This window comes from Mobula hypostoma, chromosome 9 (assembly GCF_963921235.1).
Source record: "Mobula hypostoma chromosome 9, sMobHyp1.1, whole genome shotgun sequence".
NCBI lineage: Eukaryota > Metazoa > Chordata > Chondrichthyes > Myliobatiformes > Myliobatidae > Mobula > Mobula hypostoma.
This window is the reverse complement of record NC_086105.1, coordinates 68,768,678-68,790,105: the sequence shown is the minus strand read 5'-3', so window position 1 is coordinate 68,790,105 and position 21,428 is coordinate 68,768,678. Positions and strand designations below refer to the sequence as shown.

The 21,428-nt window shown below is 42.9% G+C and overlaps 1 protein-coding gene across 1 annotated transcript in view; it reads right to left on the bottom strand.

The window, feature by feature from the left end:
* ppm1h (protein phosphatase, Mg2+/Mn2+ dependent, 1H) overlaps positions 1–21,428 on the bottom strand; it is a 234,228-nt gene that overhangs the window by 100,100 nt on the left and 112,700 nt on the right. The window contains exons 3-4 of the mRNA XM_063058479.1: positions 20,408–20,749; positions 12,190–12,302 (exon numbers count right to left, since the gene is read on the bottom strand). Coding sequence (XP_062914549.1) covers positions 12,190–12,302; positions 20,408–20,749 — 455 coding nt within the window. The remainder of the gene's footprint in view (positions 1–12,189; positions 12,303–20,407; positions 20,750–21,428) is intronic.

Genomic DNA, 21,428 nt, shown 5'->3' with positions numbered 1-21,428 from the left:
ATGCCTCAGTGACCTGGAGAGCTATGTTGACCTGAGCAGGGCTTTATGCTTTGGCTCTTGGTAGGGTCAGCTGGCTGGTGGCGTAGTGGCATCAGCACTGGACTTCGGAGTGAAGGCTTCCGAGTTCAAATCCAGCTGGCTCCCTTGCATGCTTTCCATCCGTGCTGGGTTGGAATCGGAGTTAAGGGCTTTCTTCTTCTTGGTAGGGTCACCCATGCCAACCAGGTTAAAGGCCCATTGGTTCAGGGGTTCAGTTCAGGGCTAACAAAATTGTTACGGAAACGGCAATGAAGAATCCTTCCACATCTGAGTGTGAAGGTTTTCCTGAGTCTCCATCTGGGACCTAGATGACTGACAGTCATGAAAACCAAGAGGAAGCTACTGACATAATGAATGCAGCCCTGAACACCATCAGAGATGGAGGACCTTCATTGCTCCAGTGCCAGCAGTGTAATGGGTAGTAAGTCATTACCTTTGAAGTGGTACTTCATCAAGTGCCTTCCAGAAACCTTGAGAGATTAATTGGTCCCCTTTATCACAGCATGTGTTGCTTCTTCAAAGAACTCCAATAAATTGGTTGAACATGACTTGGGGTTAGGGTCAGGATTATAAGACGCACAGACAGAGTGGATAGCCAGTACCTTTTCACCAGGGTAGCAAATGGATAATACCAGAGGACATCCATTTAAGGTGAGTGGAGGATAATTTAGGAGAGATGTCAGCGGTAGGTTTTATTTTACACAGAGAGTGGTAAGCATTTGGAACATACTGCTGGGAAGGTGGTAGAGGCAGATACATTATGACATTTAGATAGGCACTGGGATCAAAGAGAAATGGAAGGTTATGGGCTATGTAGGAGGAAAGGGTTGGATTGATCATGAAGTCAGTTAAAAGGCTGGCACAAAATGGTGGGCTGGAGGGTCCACACTGTTCTGCATTTTAAAGTTATAAGACATAGAAGCAGAATTAGGCCAACTCGCCCACTAAGCTGCTGAACATATTAACGATTTCACTAGCCTTTCCTTTAAGAGCCTGGAATGAAATCCACTAGGATCTGAAGACTCGTTAATCAACAGTTCTGATGGTTGTGATTTTCCCCAAGTTCCTTCCTCCCTTCTAATTTTTGTAACTTGTATCCTCTAAGGAAAATATTGCTTCATTTGTCTTTCATGAATATCCTTCTATCATATGTTAAGGACAGTGGGCCTTTTCCAATAATTATTACAGTGTCAATTCCATTCCCTTCTCAGCAAATGAAGCCAACCAAGTTTTCAAGCAGGCGAATCTAGCCAATATTTCTGCAAAACCTGACATTGGTGAGCAACATCAAAGCTACTAAAATGGTGGTCGATGTCTTTCTCCAACAATAGAGAGTTTAGCCAACCAAACTAGTCACTAGAAACTACAAATCAGTTCATATAACAACTTGATAGTTCTCTATCATCAGTATCCTGGGCATCACCTTTGATGGATTGAAAGAACTACTTTGTTGAGAATCTCTGCTCCATCCACCAAAGGCAGATTTTCCCAATGGCCAACCATTTAAATTCCTATCCCCATTCCCGTTCTGACATGTCAATCCATAGCCTCCTCTTCTGTCGCGAAGAGGCCACTCTCAGGGTGGAAGAGAAACACCTTACATTCTGTCTGATGGCATGAATATATATTTGTCCTTCTGGTAAAAATAATTTTCCCTCCACCTTCTCTCTTCTTCTATTCCCTACTCTGGTTTCTTACCTTTTCTCACCTGCCTATCATCTCCTCCCAGTGCTCCTCCTCCTTCCCATTCTCATTTGGTCCACTCTCCTCTCCTAACGGATTCCTTCCTCTCCATCCCTTTACTTTCCTCACCCACCTGGCTTCACCGATCGCTTTCTAGCTTTCCCTCCTCCCCTCCCCGTATCTTTGTATTCAGGCGTCTTCCTCTTCCTGTCCTGTCCGGATGAAGAGTTTTGGCCCAGTGTTGTCTGTTTATTCATTTCCATAGATGCTGCCTGACCTTCTGAGTTCCTCCAGCATTTTCTGTGCGTTCCTTTGGATTTCCGGCATCTGCAGAATCTCGTGTTTACCATTGATTGAAAAGTCAACTGCATCAGCTATATAAATACTAGCTAACCACAAAGGAGTAGATACACCCCGGAGCCTTTGCACCATTTAGAAAGCATATGCCAGGAGTATTGTAAAATAAAGATAAGGATTAGCTTTATTTGTCACAATGAAAGGTGCTGTTTGTGTCAATGACCAACACAATCCAAGGGTGCGCTGTGGCAGCTCGCAAGGGTTGCTGTGCTTCTGGCACCAACGTAGCATGCTCACAACTTACTAACCCTAATTTGTACGTCTTTGAAAAGCGGCGGAAACCCATGTGGTCATGGGGAGAATGAAAGATAGCGGCAGGAAATGAACTCCGATCACTCACATTGTTGAGTGTTACGCTATGTTGCAGTTCCATTACTCTCCATTGGATGAGAGCAGCTCCAGCGTTACTCAAAAGGCTCCGTATTACCAGAATAAGGCAACCTGTTTGATTGGCGCATGCCCCCGCACCCAAAACAGCCACTCCCTCCACCGTGACTGCAAAGCATCCTGTAGATACTCAGTAAAGCTCTTCCAATAGTCTGCAAACTCTACCATTGAGGAGGAAAAGTGCGAGATGGCACATCAGAACATTCTCACTTGCAGTCCATCACTTCAAGTCACATACTGTCCCAATTTAAAAATATATTAGAACACAGAACAGTACAGGCCATACAACCCATGATGTGCCAACCTCCTAACCTACTCTCAGATCAACCTAATCATTCCCTCCAGCATAGCCTTCTATTTTTCTTTCATGAAACATGTCTACCTAGTAATTCTTAAGTGTCCCTAATGTATCTTTCTGGTAAGATGGTGGCAAATATATGCACAGTGGCCTCTCCGGGGCCAACTAAAGATGCCTTCTTTTACTTGTTAAATGTTTTTCTGTACACAGTAAGACTATTCTTGACTCCAATAACTATGTGTACAGCAGGTCCACCACATCAGTAAGCTGCTCATTGTTTGGAGTAGCTGGCCAAGGTGTTGTAAGAGCCGGCTGGTGGGTCAGAGAAGTTGAAAAGGGCTGTCGGGCCGGGGGATTCCGAGACAAGCTGTCAGGCCTGGGGATTCTAGATGGGCCATCCAGCTGCAGGAGAAGCCGGATTGTGTTTGGAAGAGTCGACCTTGGTGCAGACCATGCTGCTGCGTGTTATGTGGAGGCATGAGTGTCGGTGCCTTCGAGCTGATGCGGAGGTGGTGTGCAGTGAAACTGTGAGTGATTATCTTGGACATTTCTTTTACGATTGCAAGACCTTATTGGCTATTGATTGCTGCAGACCTGCTTCCCTCGTTTGTGCTGACACAGGCGGCGAGGCAGCAGTGTCACCTCGTTCGTAGCAACGAAAGACCAGGCCTCAATCCTCAGGCTTGCATTGTAACTTGGCGTCTGGGCTGGATGAGGGTGGCCTCTCCTGTCAGTGCTGCTCTCAAGTGCAGGATCGGTGGATTTACAAGCTGGACTGCCAGGAACCATCAATTTGTGGGGCGTCACTCAGGGACTTGGACTAAAAATGTGTTTTCTTATGAGTATGTTCTTTTATTTTATTCCTCATCACTTTGAATGCATGTGCATAATTTTGCACCTTGGCCCCAGAGGAACAGCGTCTCATTTGGCTGTATCCATGCATGGGTCGAATGATAATCAAACTTGATTGGATTTGTGTGTGTTGCTCAGATTCCCAGCATTTGCAGATTTTCTGTTGTTTTTGATTTGATTTGCCTCTGGCAGCGTGTTCCATGTACCCACTATTCTCTGCGTAAAAACCTTACCTCTGATATTCCCAACCCCCGACTATGCTTACCGCCAATCACTTTAAAACTCTTTGTATTAGCCAATTGGAAAAGTCTCCAGCTGTCCACTCTATCTATGTCTTTTATCACAAAATACACTGAAGGATGCTGGGGTCAAAGCAACGCTCACAACACGCTGGAGGAACTCAGTAGGTCAGGCAGCATCCGTGGAAATGATCAGTCAACGTTGACTGATCATTTCCACGGATGCTGCCCGACCTGCTGAGTTCCTCCAGTGTGTTGTGAGTGTTGCTATATCTTTTATCATCATATACACCTCTATCAAGTTGCCTCTCATCCTCCTTCACTCCACAGCAAAGAGCCTTAGCTTGCTCAGCTCATCTTCATAAGGCTCGCCCTCAATCTCCTGCAAAACTTTCTCTGTATCCTCTCTAAAGCTTCCATGTCCTTCCTATAATAAGGCGACCAGAGCTGTACACAGTATTCTAGGTGTGGTCGAACTGGAGTTTTATAGAGCTGCAACAATCCTTCGTGGCTCTTCTGTACTCGTATTGCTGCCCAAGTTTATTTAACGATACAGCGCCAGAGTAGGTCCTTTCGGCCCCTCGAGCCATGCTGTCCCAGCAAAGCCTGCCATCTCCAACTTAACCCTAACCTAATCACGGGACAATTTACAATGACTGTGGGCTGTGGGGGGAAACCAGAGCACCCAGGAAAACTAACACATTCTATGGACAGTGTGTACAGAGACTCCTCACAGAGGATGCCGGAGTTGAACTCCAAACTCCGATGCCCCAAGCCGTAATTGCCATTTTTGGAACTGAAGGGAGAAAGAGTGAAAACTGAGATTTTACAATGTATACTTGAAGTATGGCTTGCCTCCCCTACCGCCCTGCCCATTCATACAGATCTCCTCGGCACCTCATTGCTCAATGCTTTCCAAATCACAGTGACCTGCTGAAAATTTTGTCTGCACGGGATGCAAGAAGCTACAGAGAGCAGTGGACAGATCACAGGCATATCCTGCTCCACCATCTACAGGAGGCATTGCCTCAGGAAGACAATGTCTATCAAAGATCTCCACCATCCAGACCATGCCAACTTCATGCAGTTTCACCATCGGGTAGGAAGTACAGAAGCCTGAAGTCCTAGCCCACCATGTTCAAGAACAGCTACTTCTATTCAACAGTCACTCTAATTTTTTTAATATATAGCTGTGCAGACCAATCAAGGCTTTGAGCAGGAAATTTTTTACACGACCTGAAAATTGTAAGGTACTTTAAATGTCGTTTTTATGTAATTTTTTTTATATCAAATAACTACAAACCACAACTCAAAACTCAAAACACAAGTAAATGATGTCAGGCAGTCAAAACAACTGACGAGCACAATAGCAAAAATAAAACGTTTGGACTAGACAGCGTTGGCATTCAATGGGCCAGCAGTTTATTAACAATGAGCTACCGACATCCATTCTGTGTTTATTGTTACAATTTGTAACAGTGTTGGAACTTAAAATACTGACAATGTAAGTATATTGAAGTTCTAAAATGCTTTAAAGTAAAGGTTTTGGTACGTTTGTTATTTAGAAAATTTATGGATTCTATTCATTAACACAATTAATAACAGGAAATTTTGCAATTATATTAACAGATTTCTAATTTATATTAGCATAATTTCAAAATTATATTAACATTATATAAAAGAACATTCCAGCTGTGCAGTAACAAAGACTATGTGCGCGGTGGCATTTCAGTTACTGCAGGGCCGCGCACCCATGCGGCTTAGAGAGAACAGTGCTTCTATTCAACCAATTGCGTTACTGAACCAACTGGCAAAATCCTAATCACTACAGTTTAGCAACAGTATATTGTATACATACTTTGATAATAAAATGTACTTCGAACCCACTGATTATTTAGCAAAATTGGACATTTTTATTCTGAATGTGGTTTTTCTTGTAAAATTCATATAATTCATGTTTAATTTATAGTTTTCTTGTGAATGCTGCTTATATGATGCTATGTGCCTGTGAAGCTGCTGAACTGTGTGTGCATATATTGTGCAGATGACAATAAAGTCGACTTTATTGGATCATTTTTCTCAATGGCATTGTGAGGTTTCTTCACCAGGCCTGTCGCAAGAAGATGGCTCACCACCATCTTGGCAGAGCCAGTTAGCAACGCCCTTTCCAATGATATCCATACCCTAAAAGAATGTTGTACATTTCCTACAATTAGGCTTTGAACTTTCGGGCTTACAGGTGTGAATAAATTGTTCTCATTCATTTATAATTCAATACTAAAACTGACCAAGTATTGTCATTGCCGATTAAATGGACTCTGACAACTCACACTCAATCACACTTTTACTTGTGCACAAGGAGAACAGCCCCAGCCCCCGTCACCCACACTGTTCTGAAGTTTGAACAAAGAAATGCCTTTCTTATACAGAAATTGACCAGTTGTATACAACTATCAATCCAATAGAAACATTGTGTACTCCTGAATCCCATCGTTTGTGTATTTAAGTAACAACCATAATACATATTTCAGGCGTTAATAACCAATTAAATCTACCCGTTAAAGGCCAATAATACTTGAGAATTAGTAAAATAACTGTCCAATAGTAAGTGCTGTCCTTGAGTCCTTTTAATGTATCTTTACAATGTGATGGTCTGCTCAGTGACCTTGGTTCCCAGGCTTGAACAGAAAGTTTGTACAAGAGTTAGACTTTCAAGGGCTGTGTTCAGCCTAGGTGACTGCACCATGTCTGCACACTGTCTCTGTCAACTTATCTTGACTGTGAACCTGAATATTCACAAATTAGTGGAAACATTCATGTGTTTGCTGACAAAGCACCTCAGAGAACATGGGGTAGACCAAAGGTGACAAGGCTGAATTAATTTTTCGAAGCGGTCAGCAAAGTCACCAGTAGTGGAATGTTTTTGGATGCAATTATTATGAATCCCATAAAACACTCCATAAAGTCACTCATAGGAGACTGCTGGCTAAAGTTTAAGCTTGGGAATGAAAGGAAAATTTAAAGACCTGATCCAAAGATTCACTGAGCAGCTGAGGTTACAGAGTGAAGACACGCACTCAAATTAGCAGGTTATGTCAAGAGATGTTTCACAGGATCTGTATTGGGGCCTCAACTATTCACCGAATTAACAGTTCAAATGTTGAGAATAGAAAGTCATTCTCTCTTCTCTTCCCCTCCCATCAGACAGAAGATACAGAAGCCTGAATTACGATCTTGTATCCTGTTGTCCACCTGCACTTTCTCTGTGACACTTTATTCTGCATTCTGTTATTGCTTTCCCTTGAACAACCTCAAGACACTGATGTGATGAAATGACCTGTTTGGATGGCAGACAAAGCTTTTTACTGTATCTCAGTACGTGTGACAGTAATATTTACTAATTTAAAGTCACATATCTCAATCTGTACACCACACAAACACAGGCGTCATTGTAAGCTGTCATGGGAAGCACTTTATTACAAAGAAATATTAATTAAGTAATTGGGTAAAACTTATTGTAAATCAGGTAAGTAAGGTCCATTCACTTTGGACACAGCTTATTATTAGTAGATGACTTTGTGTACCAATGAGAGTACAAAGAATTTCTTATGTCAAGAATCAACTTTCTTCAAGGCAATAAGACCATAAGATTTAGGAGCAGAAGTAGGCCATTTGGCCCATTGAATCTGCTCCGCTATTCAATCATGGGTTGATCCACTTCATCCAGTCATCCCCACTCTCCTGCTTTCACCCCATACCCTTTGATGCCCTGGCTAATCAAGAACCTATCTATTTCTTCCTTAAATACACCCAATGATTTGGCCTCTACAGCTGCTTGTGGTAACAAATTCCACAGATTTACCACCCTCTGACTAAAGTAATTTCTCTGCATCTCAGTTCTAAAAGGACGTCCTTCAATACTGAAGTCATGCCCTCTTGTCCTAGAATCCCCTATCATGGGAAATAACTTTGCCATATCTAATCTGTTCAGGCCTTTTAACATTTGGAATGTTTCTATGAGATCCCCCCTCATTCTCCTGAACTCCAGGGAAGAGCTGCCAGACATTTCTCACACGGTAACCCTCTCATTCCTGGAATCATTCTCGTGAATCTTCTCTGAACCCTCTCCAATGTCAGTATATCCTTTCTAAAATAAGGAGCCCAAAACTGCACACAATACTCCAAGTGTGGTCTCAAGAGTCCTTATACAGCCTCAACATCACATCCCGGCTCTTACATTCTATACCTCTAGAATTGAATGCCAATGTTGCATTCGCCTTCTTCACAACTGACTCAACCTGGAAGTTAACCTTTAGGATATTTTGCACAAGGACTCCCAAGTCCCTTTGCATCTCTGCATTTTGAATTTCCTCCCCATCTAAATAATAGTCTGCCCATTTATTTCTTCCACCAAAGTGCAAGACCATACACTTTCCAACACTGTATTTCATTTGCCACTTCTTTGCCCATTCCCCTAAACTATCTAAGTGTCTCTGCAGACCCTCTGTTTCCTCAACACTACCCACTCTTCACCTTAGTATCATTGGCAAATTTAGCCACAAATCCCTTAATACTGTAGTCCAAATCATTGACATACATCGTCAAAAGCAGCGGTCCCAACACCGACCCCTGTGGAACTCTACTGGTAACCGGCAGCCAGCCAGAATAGGATCCCTTTATTCCCACTCTCTGTTTTCTGCTGACAAGTGAATGCTCCATCCATGCTAGTAACTCCCCTGTAATTCCATGGGCTCTTATCTTGCTAAGCAGCCTCATGTGCGGTACCTTGTCAAAGGCCTTCTGAAAATCCAAGTACACCACGTCTACTGCATCTCCTTTGTCTACCCTCCTTGAAATTTCCTCAAAGAATTGCAGTAGGGTTGTCAAGGTTGGGGAAAAAGGTAGGAGAATGGAATGAAGCCCAAGAACAGTAGCGCATTAAAATGGTGGAGTGGATTCAAATGTACCTACCAAGAGTTAACAGTTAGTATCATTCACAGAACTCTTTTACCAGTTTTTTTTCCACCCAGACCTCGAAACTGGACTGTAAATAATGCTATTAAGCATGACTACACCATTAGTCTCGAGTTGCAGTTTAAAGAGATTCCCCATTAAAGCTGCATTCCAACGGTTCACACAGCAAGACATCCCCTGACAGTCACAGAACTGCCTTTTCATAACCTCTTGCTTCTGGGATGCAAGCTACACAGAGCTCTGCAAATATAAAATCATTCCTTAAACCAATAATTTATGTACTTGTGCCGTTAAGTTGACATTAAAGCAAGAGGGAAGAGGTAGTACAATATAATTCACACCAAGTTACTCACAGATGCAAAGATGTCATTATCGGGCACAGGAAAGGCTTTGACAAACCCCTCCTGTTTACAGAGTCACAATTCATTGCCACTATAAATAATTAAGCCAAGAGCTGACATTTAAAGTAATGAAATTTATCTAGGCAACAAATTCACTAGATTTATTGAACTTCTGCACACACTGGGGGGTCATGCTTACTCTGTGTGCAGTGTAAAATAAGAGATGGGGAGTTGCTGCCCATTTTATACCTCTGCCTTTGACTTTAATAAAAACAGTAAAACAACCTGTCAGCTTATCACTCTCGTCTTTCTTCATTGTGCAAAGTTAATATTAACCCCAGCATCTACAAGCAGGTCTAAACTGATATGGTAAATAAAAATAGTGATATGTTTTTCAAAACACAACTAAAATTCTGAACTATGATACATACAAGGGGAGGATATTGATAGTGTGTCTAAAAGTCAAAAATTAAACGTCAGATATTTGGTGTGAAATAGCAGCAGATAAGGACAGTTGAAGATCTAACTCAGTTCTTTATAACTTCTTTAATGTTGTCTTTTGTTTCTTGTGTAATTACTTCCTGGGGAATCCATGACTATAGAATATAGAAAAACACAAAACAATAGTCACCCATTCTCCCAAATTGCCACATTTAGGTGGAAAAGTGATTTTACGCCCAATCACTGAAGTCAACAAATGTGGTGACATGGTAACATAGTGGCTAGTGTAATGCTTTGCGGCAACAGCAATCAGTAGATCGAGGCTCAATTCCCGCCGCTGTCTGTGAGGAATTTGTACGCCATCCCCGTGACCGCGTGGAATTCATTGGTCCCCTGAGACTACACTCTCCCTGTGACTGTGTGGGTTTCCCCTGAGTGTTCCAGTTTCCTCCCACATTCCACAAAGACTGTCTAGTTAGGGTTAGTAAGTTGTGGACGTGCTATGTTGCCATGGAAACTTGGCGACACTTGTGGGCTGCCCCAGCACATATTTGGCCTGTATTGTTAATGCAAATAATGCATTTCACTGCATGCTTCAATGGGCATGTGAAAAATAAAAAAGTTAATACAATCTCTAAATATAGAAATATTGGAAAGGGTGTAAACCAATTCCATCAGTTTACAGGACTGGTAGGGTAGGCAAAAACCAGCATTATAACATTTATCCGTTCAAATCCAAATGGGAAAGCTAAACTAAAGGGAATAAGTAGATTAACATTTCAGACCATGTGACTTCATTGAAATTGACAAAGTTCTTACGAGGATCAGTAGATTGGATGTTTCACTCATTGGAAAATGTACAACCAGGAGGTACAGTCTTAGAATAAAGGAGGGCAGGCCACTTGCGCGGCCACTCCGGTGAATGGTATCTGTAATCTGTCAAGTAGGGTGCCGTGCACAATCCTGATTTGATGGAGACAGCCGTGAGAGAACGGAGGAACATCTGGAGAAACTTCTGAAACACCTTTTTTGCTGCCACTGTTACTGTGTGATCCAGAATGTCCGGAGGGGAAGGCCCCGAATCCTCAGTTTTGCTTGTTGCTCGGCGGCCAGGGCGGGGTCAAAGTGCTCGGCAGAGATGGTGCTCGGTGTCGGAAGGGCTGGTCGGAGGCTCGAAGTTTCTGGACGGACTCAGAGTCGGCTATGGTCAGGTGCTTCCAATGCATCGACAGTTGTCGGTGCCTGGAGGTTTATGGCAGAGAGAGTTTCTCCCTTCTGCCTCCTGCTATTGGGGACTATCGGGAGTCGATCGGAACTTCGAGACTTTTTTTTTTAAACTGTTCCCATGGTGTGCTCTTTATCAAATTATGGTATTGCTTTGCACTGCTGTAACTATATGTTATAATTATGTGGTCTTGTCAGTGTTAGTCTTTGGTTTGTCCTTTTTTTTGTGATATCACTCTGGAGGAACATTGTATCATTTGTTAATGCACGCATGCATTTCTAAATGACAACAAACGAGGGCTCTAAAACATCTAATCTAAATAATGAGGAAGTTCTTCATTTGAGGCAGTGCAGCTCTACCCTACCATTTGCAGAATCTCTTGTGTGGTTGATAGACACTGAGGGAACCCAGGGATTTGGAAACTATGCAGGAAAGTGGAGCTGGAGTAGAAGATCAGCCATGATCTTGATGAACAACGGAAAAGACTCAAAGGTCTACTCTTTAATGAACGATGGTGCAGGCTTCAAGACCTACTCCTGCTGCTCATATTCTTCTAAAACCTTACATATCCTTTCAGATTGCTCCAATGCATTTGCGGTCAGCAAAGTACTTCTGAAGTACAGTCCCTGTTGTAATGTGAGAAACTTAGCAGCTAAATTCATACACCATAATCTGCCATGAACAGTTGCAGACCATACGATCATTTTTACTAATGATGAGTGAGAGATAACATTGACCAGGACACGAGGAATAATTCTCCCATCCTAATTCAATTGAGAGACTTGAGATTTTTTTTAACATCCATTGGTGGGGCTAGAAGTAGATTGGATGTTGATTAGGGAGTAAAGAGAGATGACCCTTATTTGTCACATGTGCATTGAAACATACAGTGATGGGTTGCTTTGAATCAACGATGAACACGGGGACAGCACCCTGGAGCTAAAATGGCAATCCCACAAATTACTGGCCCTAAGTGTACATCTCTGGAACGTGGGAGAAAATCCGGAGGTCAAGGGGAGAATGTAGAAACTCCTTACCGACAGCAGCAGGAATCGAACACTGATCGCAGGCACCGTAAAGCGAATGTGCTAACCTCTGGGCTACCACGCCACCCATGAGGGTTCACTGGAAAGATAGCGCCACCAAAAGTTGTCCGCACTCCCTTATACTACATCGAAACGTTGGAGAGACTGTTCTGCTCAAATCTCAGGAGAACATAACTTCTGCTTCAGGGGCGAGGTTACCCTCAGCCAGGTCACAAGTGTGATACAATGTACAGCCTTTAGTGGGTAATATGGTCTTTGCACGAAATGCCCACCTCAGACTTACTCTTAGTGGTCAGAGCAATCTTACCTGCTATCCCCAGCGTTGGCAACATAAAGCTTCCCCATCAGAAACACCACAACTAAGGAAGTGCAGCCACCCGAGATATTGTACACGCTTCGCTCTCGTTCGATTTGGATGTCCTGCAAACACAGCAAGATAGAGACATAAACAGCGTTATTCAGGACCCATAAGAACTCGAGGCATTGTCTAAGAGGACTAAAGTTTATGAAGCTGGGTGCAAACATCCAATGCACTTTCCAAGGCAGGCCCATTTACTGTACTCCATAGCAACCCACACAAAACGCTGGAGGAACTCAGCAGCTCAGGCACATCTATGGAGAGGAATAAACTGTCACGACCCTTCATGAGGACTAGAAAGGAAGGGGGAAGAAGCCAGAATAAGGTGGTGAGGGAGGGGAAGGAATACCAGCTGCAGGCGAAATAATTAGAACAAAATAAAAGTAATTTTTTTTTTGGCAAAATGACTAAAGGGGTCATGTAGAGATAGAGGTCACAGATTAAGGGTGAAAGGTGAAAGGTTTAAAGGGAACCTGAGGGGGAATTTCTTCGCTCAGAGGGTGGTTTGAGTGTGGAATGAGCTGCCGGCAGAAGTGGTGGATTCGGGTTCGATTTCAACGTTTAGGGGAAATTTGTATAAGTACACAAATGCGAGGGGTATGGAGGGCAATGAACCAGGTGAGAGTCAGTGGGACAAGGCAAAATAACAGTTCAGCGTGGACTAGATGGGTTGAAGGGTTTGCTTCTGTATGTAGTGCTCTATGACCAAGACTTTATGGCAGGTGAGAGGGAAGATAGTTAAGTGGGGGAGGGTGATGGAATAAGAAGCTGAGAGGTGATAAGTGAAAGAGGTAAATGGCTGAAGAAGGAGAAACCTGATAGGACTGTACGAGAAAGGGAAGGGGGGCAGCACCAGAGGGATGTAATGGACATGTGAGAAGAAGGGGTGCATTCCATTGACTTCAATAGTATGGGTAGGAAATGGATGCAGCTGCTGATAAAATCCAATAAATGGCTGGTAAAGCCAAATTTCTATGTCTTTATCCATCTGTCCACCAAACACCATGACAGATATAGATAGGGTAGGCAGTCACAACCTTTCCCCCAGTGAGAAAAGTCAAATTCCGCAGGATGTGCTTTTAAGATTGGGGGTGGGGGTGGAGTTTAAAGATGACATAGGGCCGGGTTTTTTCATTCAAACACAGAGAACGATAGGCGCTTGAGTGGGTTACCAGACGTAGTAGTAGAAGCAGGCAGTTTGGTGAAGTTTAAGAGACTTTTGGATAGACACATGAATATGAAGACAATGAAGGGATATAGATGATGCACAGGAGAAGGACATTTAGTACAAATTGGCAAAAAGATTGACACAACATCATGGGCAAAATGTCCTGTTCAGTGCTGTAGTAACACACAAAATTCTGAAGCAATAAACAGTCAATGTTTTAAGCCAAGACCCTCCATCAGGACTCAGCCCGAAACGCCAGTGTCCTCTCCATAGAAGCTGCCTGACCTGCTGAGTACCTCCAGCATTTTGTGCGTGTTGCTCTGGATTTCCAACATCTGCGAATCTCCTGTGTTTCTGTTCAGTGCGGCACTGTTCTACGTTCAAACATTAGAAGTTTAATAAGGAAACGTGCTGATCCTGTGCACAATTTATCATCTCTTAATAGCCAAATTGTAACCCAGGGGCTATAGAGTTAGTATTGCTAAATAATGACGTTACTATTGCCTTAATGTTTAATTACACAACAAAAATCATGAAAATTGGTTCAAATAACGGACCATAAACTACTTGTGGTGTTGAGGGTAGATGTATCATTGCAGTTTATCAAACACAAGCATGCAAGGCATGAAAGGTCACTCATTTGCTTGCTTCAGCCTTCAGTGTGTAATTTTATCCAGATCATTAACTTCTTGGCATATTCTTTGTGATCAACTTCAATGATTCTGTATTTTAAGCATTTTCCCCTGTGGTATAAATACCCAATGAACTCTGCTGCCTGTACCTTAAATTTTTTTGCATCTCGACTCAATGCTAGGTTTTGATTCTCATTCTTTTATTGAGGAAAGAGAACTTTCTATAATCTGTTAAATTACTCTTTGCAAGTTGATTTCTACTCTCCATCGAGACTGAAAGGCTAAACGACCCAGAGCTTCCCAGAATATAAAAGATAAAACAGTACAACACAGGGACATTTCCTTTGGTCCATGAAGTTGTGCCAAACTAATGAAGCACCTAATTAATCTAATCCCTTCTGCCTACACTTTGTCCAGATCCTCCTGCAATTAAGAAAATGTGCTTTCCTGATTGCCTGGTGCACATGCACGTTACCTTTCAGTGACCTGCATACAAGGATAGCATTGTCCTTTGAACGTCAAATTTCAATTTCGATCCATGTGGGAGAACCATACCTTCTTCATTAACAAAAAGGCTTGGTTGAGGATGTACTTCCTGCGACTTTAAAATTCCATCTTCCCCAGAACATACAGGTCAATTCTACACTACCATCATAGAGAGCATCGTCATATCACCCGTTACTGCCTAGTTTGGTGCAGCATCTTCTCACAATACAAGAAAAATACAGTAAACTGTCAGGTCAGTAGAAAAGGCCACTGTCTGCAGTCTACCATCACTGCAGGACTTGTATGTGTCCAGGATAAAGAAGTAGGCTGCAAAAAAAATCATTATGGACACTTCTAACCTTGCAAACTGCTTTTTCCAAAAGCTCCTTTCCAGAAAATGCTACAGAGCTATCAAAACAAAAACTGCACACCATCTTAAAAGTTTCTTTCCTCAGAGAGTTAGTCTGATCAACCATTCTAGTTAGCCCTCACCTTCCTGTCGTCCCCCCCAATCATTGCACTGTAAACACTTTAAACCACTTTTTATAATGCTGTTTACAATGCAAGTACATGCTGGTATATATGTATTTGTGCGCAGTTTATTCAATATCTGTACTTTAACCCCTAACTTTGTTTTCTATAATTCTTTACGACTGTTGAATGTTGTTGTTTTCTGTTGCAGGTCATGCCAACACACCACAGCAAATTCCTAATACATGTAACTATATATGGCAAATTAAGTTGATCCTTCATCCTTTATAACAGAATCAGCTCTCTTCTTTTTGTTACAGACGGATAACCTCCCAATTTTCCACACTTTCTTTATCTGCCATATTGTTAGACAGTCATCCAGCTTCTCTCCATCCCCCTGAAGCCTCTTTCCATCCTGATCAATACTCTGGCATTTGGCATCATGTGACGAATGTGAATGCAGATATCAATGGGATCTGAGGGCATAGCCTTAGGATAAAGGGACGTCCCTTTCGCACTGAGATGAGCAGTAATTTCTCCAGCCAAGGGGTGGGGAGTCTGTTGCCGTGGAGGGCAGTAGAGCCAAGCCATTTGATGTATATCAGGCAGATACTGATAGGTCCTTCACTGGTAAGAGGGCTAAGAGTTATGGAGAAAGGCTGGAGAATGGGGTTGAAAAGAAAACTTAGTAATGATTGAATAGTGGAGCAGACTTGATGGCCTAATTCTGTTCCTATATCTTAAGGTTTTATCTCAGGGTAACACCATAAGACATAGGAAGAGAATGATGCCATTTGGCCCATCAAGTCTGCTCTGCCATTCGATCATGGCTGATTCATTTCCCTCTCAAACTCATTCTCTTGCCTTCTCCCTGTGACCTTTGACACCCTTAAAAATCAGGAACCTATCAACCTCTGCTTTAAATATACCCAGTGACTTGGCCTCCAAGCAGTCTGTGCCAATGAATTCCACAGATTCACCACTGGTTAAAGGACTGATATAGACAGTATTGAGGAAAAAGCAACATAGAAGTTACGGGTTCTGAAAGTTGCACTGGGTTTGATTAAAGAGTGTTGATTCAGCCTGATATCGTGGGGAGGGAGGTAGAATTTGTGGTGGAGGTGGCTTCTCAATTCCCAATGAGGTATTGAAGGAAACTGCATCTGGCCTAGGATTGGAAGGCAGGTATTGAGGTCAGGAGAGGAGGGAAGTAATGGGAACTGATGGAGTCAAATTTGGAGTATTGTCTGCAGTTTTGGTCATCTGCCTACAGGAAAGATGTAAAATAACACTGAAAGAGTTGGAGAAAATTTATAAGGATGTTGCCAGGTCTGGAGGACCTGGGATACAAGGAATGATTGAATAGGTTAGGACTGTATTCTTTAGAACACAGAAGATTGAGAGGATTTTTGATAGAGGTGTAAAAAATTATGAGGGGTAAGGATAGGGTAGATGCAAGCAGGCTTTTTCCACTGAGGTTGGGTGGGACAAAAACCAGAGGTCATGGGTTAAGGGTGAAAGGTAAAAGGTTTAAGGGGAACAGCAGGGGAAACTTCTTCACTCAGAGTGTCGAGAGTGTGGAATGATCTGCCAGCACAAGTGGTGCCTGCGAGCTCAATTTCAATGTTTAAGAGAAGTTTGGATAGGTACATGAATGGCAGGGGTATGGAGAGCTGTGGGTCAGTCAGTGCAATTTGATGGGAGTAGGCAGTTCAAATGGTTTCATCATGAACTAGATGGGCCAAAGGGCCTGTTTCTGTGCTGTACTTCTCTGACTAAATTGCTCGACTAGAACAAGGGCAAGAGGTTTTTTTTACATGGCTGGAGAAGATTGGGGAAGACAAGAACATTGACTTTAGATAAGGGAGCACCAGAAATGTCAAATAGAGTGAAGTCATTGAAAATGAAGAGTCACAGTGCAAAGTCCAAGAAGAGCAGAACAATACCTTGGGGAAAGCACTAGGAGGAATGGGACGGATGAAGAAGTGGTTTTAACAGGGTGAGGTATACACAGGAGATAAGCACAGTGTGATTTGAGATGGAGTATTCTTCATAGAACATTCATCAGAGAATAGCTCGTCTCTCATTTTGCCTTCCTCTCAACACTGGAACAACTGGGCTTGTCGGGCAATAAAGGCACAGGGAGGTGACGGCCAAGCTATTTCTACCCATGAGCTGAAGTCAAGGTAATTATCAACCACACATTCATGAATCTTTGCCCTGCATAAGTGCTTGGAGTGTTCTGGTGCTATTCTTGCATCTCATCATCAATCCACAGATAATGAAAGCTCAATTAGAACCATAATTCCATTACTCTCACTCTCATCTTTTGTACCCTGTTTGGTTCTATGGTTTTAAATTACTCCACATCGCAGCTGCTGTAAGGGAAGTCCACTTTTAATGAGCAGCATTACTTGCAAAGACATTCACCTGTCCTATCCCCTTTCACCCACTGATACACTAGGCCTCTCAGCATTAGAAGGTCCAGCCTCACAACAGAAGGATATCCCTTTAAAACAGAGATGAGGTAGAATCTCTCCAGCCAGGGGGTGGTGAATTCATTGTCACAGATGGCTGTAGATGCCAAGTCATTGGGTATATTTAAAACAGAGTTTGATAGGTTCTTGATTAATAAGGGTGACAAAGGTTATGGGGAGAAGGCAGGAGAATGAAGTCTAAAGGGGGAGAAAAAATCAGCCATGACTGAGTGGCAGAGAAAACTTGAAGGGCCAAGTGGTCTAATTCTGCTCCCCTGTCTTAAGGCCAGCATCACCTTCGTGGACATTCCAGCCTTGCTAAGTGCAACCAGGAATCTGCTGAAGGAAGAGAGATGGTTTCATTTGGTTTAACAAATAGTTACATTTCTCAACAATGGAATTTGGGATGGGGCCTTCGTGCCAGATTGCGCTTTTCCTTAATCCTGGTTTTGGAGCAGCAGAATTCATTTTCTGGATTCTTACTCTCTCTTCAGTAAATTATGAGATGTATATTCAGAATTTTACCCACTCAGAGTCACAGAGACAGGCTGATGTGAACTAATCTTATAAATGAGTTCACAATTTAAGATGGTGTAATTTCAATTCATAAATCAGAATTAGCATAACGTACAGCTTCAGTAATGAATTTAAAAAGGACTGCCTCAGGTATGAACAAAATCACCATACCTTGATGATTAATAGCATTAAAGAGGAACGGGAGCCACATTTTATACTGGTCCCCAGTTGGCTGTAATCAATTTATTTCATTCACGATTACAAGAAAGTCCAGCAAGATTTGAATTAACAGTAAAGCAATCTTTCCAGACAGACCAGCCCGCATTTATTCAGGAGAAAGTGCTTTTGAAAGTATGAACTGTGGAAAGCATTCACCGTCTGGTATGGAGGGACCACTGCACAGGATCGGAAAAAGAGGCAGAAAGTTGTAAACTCCACCAGCTCCGTCACGGTCACTAGTCTTCCCAGCATCGAGGACACCTTCAAAAGGCAAGGCCTCAAAAAGCTGGCATCCATCATTAAGGACTCCCAACTCCCAGGACATGCCCTCTTCTCCTTGGTGCAATTAGGGAGGAGGTGCCAGAGCTTGAAGACATACACTTAATGTTTCAGGAACAGTTTCTTCCCCTCCACCATCAGATTTCTGAATGGACAATGAACTCATGAACACTACCTCACTTTTTTTTTTGCTCTTTTAGCACGATGTATTTAATTTAATTTTTATATGTATTACTTATTGTAAGTTATGGATTTTTATGATGTATTGTACTGTACTGCTGTTGCAAACCAACAAGTTTCATGACATAACCAGTGATAATAAACCTGGTCTGATTCTGTTCAGAAACCAAATGACGACGTGGGTGGGTTATGGGGGGGGGGGGGGAGGGAGGAGAGCTATGTCTGAATCACTGAGTGTGGGTGTTCAGGCCCTTGTATTACCTCCTTGATTATAATGATGAAAAAAAGGCATGTCCCAGCTGGTGAAGGACCTTTGTAATGGACGGAGCCTCTTGAGAATGTCCTCAATGGTGCTGAACTTTAGAAATGCTAAACAGAATCGCACATGGACATACACGGGCTAACCTCCAGACTCGATGGGCTGAATGGCTCACTTCTGCTCCTATACCTTATGGTCTTATAAGCACCCCGTTACCCGGACGTGATCACCGATACAATTTCCTCAATTTACGTTGGCTTTACGTTCAATCCATGAATGAGATGAGAATTTACTGGGCCTCTAGGGTTATTGCGTCCCAGCTGTCTACGTGATACATAAGCCAGGGCAGTACGATATGGACAGCAAGCTCCCCTTCTCCACGTACAGTGGGTGCTTGGAAGTTTGTGAACTCTGTAGAATTTTCTCTATCTCTGCATAAATACGACCTAAAATGTGATCAGATCATCACACAAGTCCTAAAACTAGATAAAGAGAACCCAATTAACTAAATAGCACAAAAAACATTATACTTGTTCATTTGTTTATTGAGAAAAATGATCTAATATTACATGTATTTGTTGGAAAAGGTTTGTAGACCTTTGCTTTCAGTAACCCCCTTGTACAGCAATAACTTCAACCAAATGTTTCTGGAAATAGAGAAAATTCTACAGGGTTCACAAACTAGCATCACTGTAGCTGATGAATCCACAGGAACAGCAGAGACTGATATAAACTGGCACTAGCAGCGTGGTAGGAGTTGTCAGTCAGTGTTGAACTCAATCTAGGACCACCTTAGTGACTCCAGCTCTGGATTTTTCCTCAGGGTTTACTCCCATTTACTCAACCTTCCCCTTGACTATTTAAAGCCACAAGGCAGTGGAGGTTTGAGATCAGAATTTTCTTTCTCCGAGATGAGCTGCCAACCACGGCTGACGAGCCCCATCTGCCCAAAGCGACTGCCCAAGGTTTTTAGGTGTCAGTAACCCGCCTTTGCCCCTTCTCCTGTCAGCAGAAATGGTTTGGCTGGGCTTACTAGCTAAGCTATACGTGAAGGCCAGGAACTGGACTTGGTTGTCAGAGGCAATTTGAAACACACAGCATTGGGAGCATTTAATAGGTAGTGGGAGTTTGTCCCCATTACCATCCCCGGCTATAACAACCTCAAGGAACCCAGATAAGAAAGCCTATTAAATATGCCTTAGTTCTGATGAAGTGTCCTGACCCGAAACGTCCCCTCCAAACAGCTGCCTGACTTGCTGACTCCCTCCAGCGTTTCATGTGCGTTGCTCAAGATTTCCAGCATCTGCAGAATCTCGTGTTTATGCCAATTAATCTGATGTCCAGGCTCTTACACCCAAAAAATACAAAGGATGTTAAAATTCATCCCGACTTACAGCAAAGCAATATCAATGGAAATTGTTGTCTATATTGAAGGCGCTTTGTAAAACTTATATTAAATGGCCACCATTAAACCACTCACCATTTCTTTAAAAGCATTTTCAATTGCTCCGATAACCAAGCCCTCGTGTGCAATTTTCTTCTCGATAAAGAAGCGTGTCGGAGGGCTGTTTGGTGACCCCGGGGTCCCCATTGAGCCACGCAGTGAAGCGGCCCTGGTTAACGTCCTTGCGTGGCTCACCACTTCGGGCTCATCGGTGAGGCAGGTCGGGGGCAGGACCGCTGTGTTGCGCAGCACGCCGGTCACCTCCTGCAGATGCTCTGCTATCTTGTGGTGGAGGAGCTTGGAGGCCACGATGGCAGCACCAGCTCCTGCATGCCCATCAAAAAGTGCCCAGTAGTTAAACGTTACCCCCTCTGACTCCTGTAGAAAGGAAATGATAACAATAAACTGATTTATAAAGCACTCCTCACGCAGACGATGTAGTTCAAAGCGCTTTAGAATGGGATAACGTGTAAACATGAAAAAAGACAAAATGACATTAGTTAAAAGCAAAGTTAAATAAACAGGTTGTGAATTGATGTTTAAAAGTGTCAATCGTTTGCCTCCCTTGTAGCTTTATTTATTTATCGAGATACAGTGCCATTAGGTCCTTCTGGCCCTTTGAGCCACACATTAAGCAACCCCCGATTAGCCTGGCCTAATCACGGGATACTTTACAATGACTAATTAATCTACCCGTTAAGTTTTTGGACCGTGGGAGGAAACTGGAGCACCGTGAGAAAACCAACTCATTCTGAGGGGAGAACGTACAGGCTCTGGGCCCTTACAAAGGGGCCAGAATTGAACTCTGCGCTCCGACACCCTGAGCTGAAATATCGTCGCGCCAACATCCACACTACTGTAGATATCGGTATTGAGTTCCACGGCTTACGAGCAGAGTTCAGGAAAAAACCTCACACGCTCTGAATATCTTCAGTGACACCACCTATGACTGATATTGTCTCGCGGGACTTGCATTGCTGCAGAACGCACTGAACCGTTTCTTCAATTGACAGTCGATTCGTACAAAGATAGAATCATTTGATCAGCACAGGAAAAT